Raw genomic sequence first — 5,044 nt, forward strand, 5'->3', positions numbered from 1 at the left:
TTTTTTTCTCATCAGGACATGTAACATTATCCAGGAGACACCACATATTAGAGCCTAAAGCAAGTCTTGAAAAATTAGAAGAAATCAAAATCATATCAAATATATTTTCTGATCACAACAGTGTAAAATTAGAAAATAATAACAAGAACCTTTAAAACTGTACAAATACATGGAAATGAAAGAACATGTTCCTGAATCACCAATGAGTCAGCAAATATGTTAAGAAGGAAATTTAAAAATTTCTTGAAATAAATGAAAATGGAAGCACAACATACCCAAACCTTTGGGATACAGCAAAAGCATTACTAAAAGGGAATTTTACAGCAATAAATGCCTACATCCCCAAAATAGAAAGACTCCAAGTCAACAATTTAATGATGCACTTTAAGGAACTAGAAAAGCAAAAATGAAGCAAACCCAAAAAAGGTAGAATGAAAAAAAATAAAGATCTTCACAGAAATAAAGGAAATTCAGACTAGGAAAATAATCCAAAAGTGCAACAAAACAAAAAATTGGTTTGTCGAAAAGATAAAATTCACAAACCTTTAGCTAAAATAACCAAGAAAAGAAGAGAGAAGACCCAAATAAATAACATCTGAAATGAAAAAAATATCACAATTGATACCACAGAAATACAAAGGATCAATAAAGAGCATTGTGAACTACTATTCACCATCAAACTGGAGAAACTAGGGGAAATGCATAAATTCTTGAACATGCAACCTACCGAGATTGAATCATGAAGAAATATAAAACCTGAATAGACTAATAATGTGTAATGTTTTTGAAGCAGTAACAAGTCTTCTGTCAAAGAAAAGCCCAGGACTTGATAACTTCACAAGGGTTGTATTGGGCACTCTGAGGAGCTGGCCCTGTGCAAAACGTTTTCACCTCCTCCTAGGGGAGGTGAAAACTTTACCCACCATGTAGGAGGTAGATGCTGCTGGTAAATATAAGTATCTTCCAGTCTAGAACTCCATCCCCTATGGCTAAAGACTTACCTATTACTGGAAAGTCATATTTTTTAATAGAATTTTATATTCTGGGGAGCAAATGTTTTATGAATCTCCACAAAAATACTCTTGGAAGAAATATTATGGAATAATGTTATAAGATAATAACCTAATGCTTCCCTTCTTTTTAAAATTCTTATTATTCCAGGGCACATTTATTTGCCCCAGGGAAGGATAAACCCAAAAGAATGCAGGAAAAAGTCAACCGAATTTCAAAAATAATTTTATAACGCTCATAACTGAAACATTTGTATTGAAAGCTGAAATAGTTTTTAAGTTTAGCACACTTTTCTAGAGTGGAAAACCTCTTTTAATTTACAAAGAATGATTCTGAATATCAAGAGCCTAAGTACTAAAGTACTTTGTATATGAAATGCAAACTGTGCATTGTAGAGTTGGAAAGAACTCAGGCTTTCTTTCTTTTTTGTTTTCTTTTGCCAAAATAAAACATAATCATCCAGGCTTTGGAGAAGATCTAACCACGGTTAGATATTGTAGAAAGCCCACTCTTGGTCCTACCCCAAATAAACCCAGAAGGAAGGAGGGAAGGAAGGAAGGAAGGAAGGAAGGAAGGAAGGAAGGAAGGAAGGAAGGAAGGAAGGAAGGAAGGAAGGAAGGAAGGAATGGAGGGATGGATCTGATTGAAGCAGAGAAGGTATGACCCTCATTTTTCAGAGAAGCCTCTTAGAAAAGGCTTGAATACTGGTGGAGTAGAAATGGGTGAGTAAGGCAGCAAGTGATGGCTCGATGACACCTCACTGAGTTTCATCCACTCCTCTACAGGATCAAGGGTGCAGTTAAATGACCAGGTGCCCTAAAGAAGTGACAGAGAGAAGGCCAGAGAACCTAGAGTAGCCTCAAAATGGTCATAAGGAAGATGGGAAGTGCAGGGACTATACTGATAAGGACGATGGCAAGACCAGAATCATTTCTATTAATGGCAACAGAGATGGCCACTGGGGCTCATGTATCTCCAGATAATCCAATCTGAGGAGGTAGAAATGAACCTGGATAAACTTCTTCTTCTTTCAGAAAGCTGGAAACCTTGACCTGAACTTGATTCACCCCAAGGATAATGGGGAAGTGGAAGAAAGGGGAGAAGCAAAACCTTTAACTTTATTGTTTTTACTCATAACATGACTTATTAATCATTCATTGCTTGTGTTTACATGAAAAGGTTTAGATTGCTTTTTTTCTCATCAAGCAGATTGGGAACTGAGAAATACAAAGTAGAATGAATTGCAGAATTTTCTTAAAGTAACCTTTGTACACACTTGCATAGATAGCCTATATAATTCACAATTAGATTACACATTTTATTTGACATTTCTGTGTTTTTAAAATATTTTACAATGAGAATCCTGCGTACTCATATATTTCTTGCATGTCCTTTTATAAATATCTTAGTATTGTAACATTAATTTGGTCAGTAATTATAACTGTTAATCATAGTTTTAATCATCACATATTTTATCCCACAAATTGGGTCTAAAATTCACCCTGATTTAAAAAAATTTCTTTTGAAGTGAGGAAGAGTAAATAAATAGTCTTTTATTAATCTACTTCTAACTCAGTTGCTTTAATTTTATGGAAATTGTCATGTCAAAAGCCCTTACTGTTGACTTTGTTCAGTTTTTTGGGAGTAATGAAATTACTTAATTTTTCAGAAAGGTGTTATGTTGACTCTTTCACGTTTCCATTTAATTGTCTTTCTTTGCATTTGTGACTTGGCCTACAAAGGGAAAGAGAGGACCCAATCTGAAGTGATTTTAAAAATGAGTTTTGCTCCTTTTGACCCTCGCCTTGTCCCTCCCTTCTCATCTATCACTCCCATCTGCATCTGCTTCTAAAGTTTCTTTCTTCTTAGCCAATTTCATAACATTTTATAGCATTCTGCTCCCTGAGCCACTTCCTCTTCTTCTGATCCCGTTTACCTTGTTCATGAGGAAGGCATTTCTGTCAGTCCCACAAGGCCTTCTCCTCCATGTGGCTTATCTTCAGCCAGAAGAAGCAAATAATCAGACTAAGTTATGTGAGCTCTGTTCACAAGTCCCAAGTCTTGTAGCTGTCATATGCTGATTAGGAGTCTTCTCTACTCAATCTCCCACTACTCCCCACTTTCACCACCTAGTTCCCCTTCATTTGGAGTCCCACATGTGGGTGACAGGAAATGTGCAGGGGATTGCCTGCAAATATTCTTTCTAAAAAGTTTTAGCTCATTCCAAACCCATCTCTTAAAAGATAGCTACGTTCTTGCTTTGCTTATCTCATTAAAACACAAGGCAATTAGATTTCTGCACATATCCTTTTCAGTAGCCACTTGTTCAAGCATCCAATTTATGACAAAAGATTCAGTTGAGTAATTTCATGTGGTTTGCACTTCAGCAAGATGGACAGGTATCTTTAAATTTAAGCTTGAGATGAACACTAGATCATACTTCGGCCTTGTCATGATCTCCTTGAGTAGGGCCAGTGGATGTCTGTCTACAGACAAAGGACCTGTTTTTATTCTGTTTTGAAAGGGGTTCAGAAAATGAGCCTCAATTATTAGAGGGTAGCTCCTAGTTTCCCTTTTGCCTTGGCTCTGACTGTGATGTATGAGGCTTCACTGATTACATAAAATTCTGGCTCTATGACTTTACCAATAGGCTTCCATCTGGAAGGCACACACAACTATTTAAGGAGAGATTACCATCTTAGCGGAAGAATTTCCTACCCAGCACTCTCTGCAGAGCGTCCTGGACTTCTTTATTTCTCAGACTATACACAACAGAATTTAGTAAAGGTGTTATGACAGTGTGGGTCACTGAGATTAACTGATCCTGATCTTTGGTATTCTCCAACTTGAGCTTGAAGTAGGCAATGGAGGCACAGCCATAGTGGATAATGACCACAGTGAGGTGGGATGCACAGGTGGCGAAGGTCTTCTTCCGGCCTCCAGCTGAGGTGATCTTGAGAATGGTGGAAATAATAAGGACATAAGAGTTGAAGAGGAAGGTGACTGGGGCTGTGATGGCAAGGAGGCTGATAATTAAGGTCAGAATACCACTGGTCACTGGGGTAGCACAGGCCAGGTCCAACACAGGCCAAATATCACAGAAGAAATGCTCAATCAGTGGGGAGCAAAAGGGCAGTCTGAAAATGGCCACAGTCTGAACCAGTGAGAGTGAGAACCCTGTGGCACAGACTGAGGATGCCAGTATAGCACACACCTTCCAATTCATGATGACTGAGTAGCCAAGTGGGTTGCAGATGGCCACATAGCGATCATATCCCATCACGGCTAGCAGGAGGCAATTGGTGATGGCAAAGCCAGTAAAAAAAAGAGCTGAGTCCCACAGCCCTCCAGGGAAATGGATTGGCTCAGGCCTACAAGGCTGGAAAGCATGCATGGGATAGTGACCAGGGGATAGAAAGTCTCTGAAGTGGATAGCACACTTAAAAAGAAGTACATTGGCATATGGAGGTGATGGTCAACATAGATTATAGCCAGAATGATGATATTGCCAGCCAGAGTTAGGATGTAGAGGGTGAGAAAGACCACAAAAAGTATGAGCTGATGTTCTTGAAAACTGGAGAAACCTTGGAAAACAAACTCTCTTAACTCCGTGTGACTGACTCTCTTCATTGAGAATCTCAGGTCTGAAAGAATAAAAGAAAGTCCGCACCATCTTTTAGCAAAAAATAACTGTGCTCTGGAGTACACTACGGAGAGCAAAAATGCAACACAGCAAAGACTCAGTTCAAAACTCGGTGAATCTTCCTTAGGGACATGGCAGACTAAGTCCTCGGACTGAAAATAAAGAAAAACAAAATTTGAGCATTAATATTTAAAATTTTGATATAAAGCATTCTTCTTCTTCTTCTTCTTTTTTTTTTTTTTTTTTTTTTTTTTTTTGAGATGGAATCTCGCTCTGTCGCCCAGGCTGGAGTGCAGTGGCCAGATCTCAGCTCACTGCAAGCTCCGCCTCCCGGGTTCACGCCATTCTCCTGCCTCAGCCTCCCCAGTAGCTGGGACTACAGGCGCCCGC

General features: G+C 38.8%; 1 protein-coding gene across 1 annotated transcript; it reads right to left on the minus strand.

Moving 5' to 3' along the window:
* Positions 1–3,709: 3,709 nt before the first annotated feature.
* On the minus strand, positions 3,710–4,641 carry LOC104657878 (olfactory receptor 10J1-like). Its single transcript, XM_010357743.2, is given in 2 exon segments — positions 3,710–4,329; positions 4,332–4,641. Coding segments are annotated over 2 exon segments (930 nt in total).
* Between the last annotated feature and the right edge of the window lie 403 nt (positions 4,642–5,044).

Source organism: Rhinopithecus roxellana, chromosome 8, assembly GCF_007565055.1.
Source record: "Rhinopithecus roxellana isolate Shanxi Qingling chromosome 8, ASM756505v1, whole genome shotgun sequence".
Classification (NCBI taxonomy): domain Eukaryota; kingdom Metazoa; phylum Chordata; class Mammalia; order Primates; family Cercopithecidae; genus Rhinopithecus; species Rhinopithecus roxellana.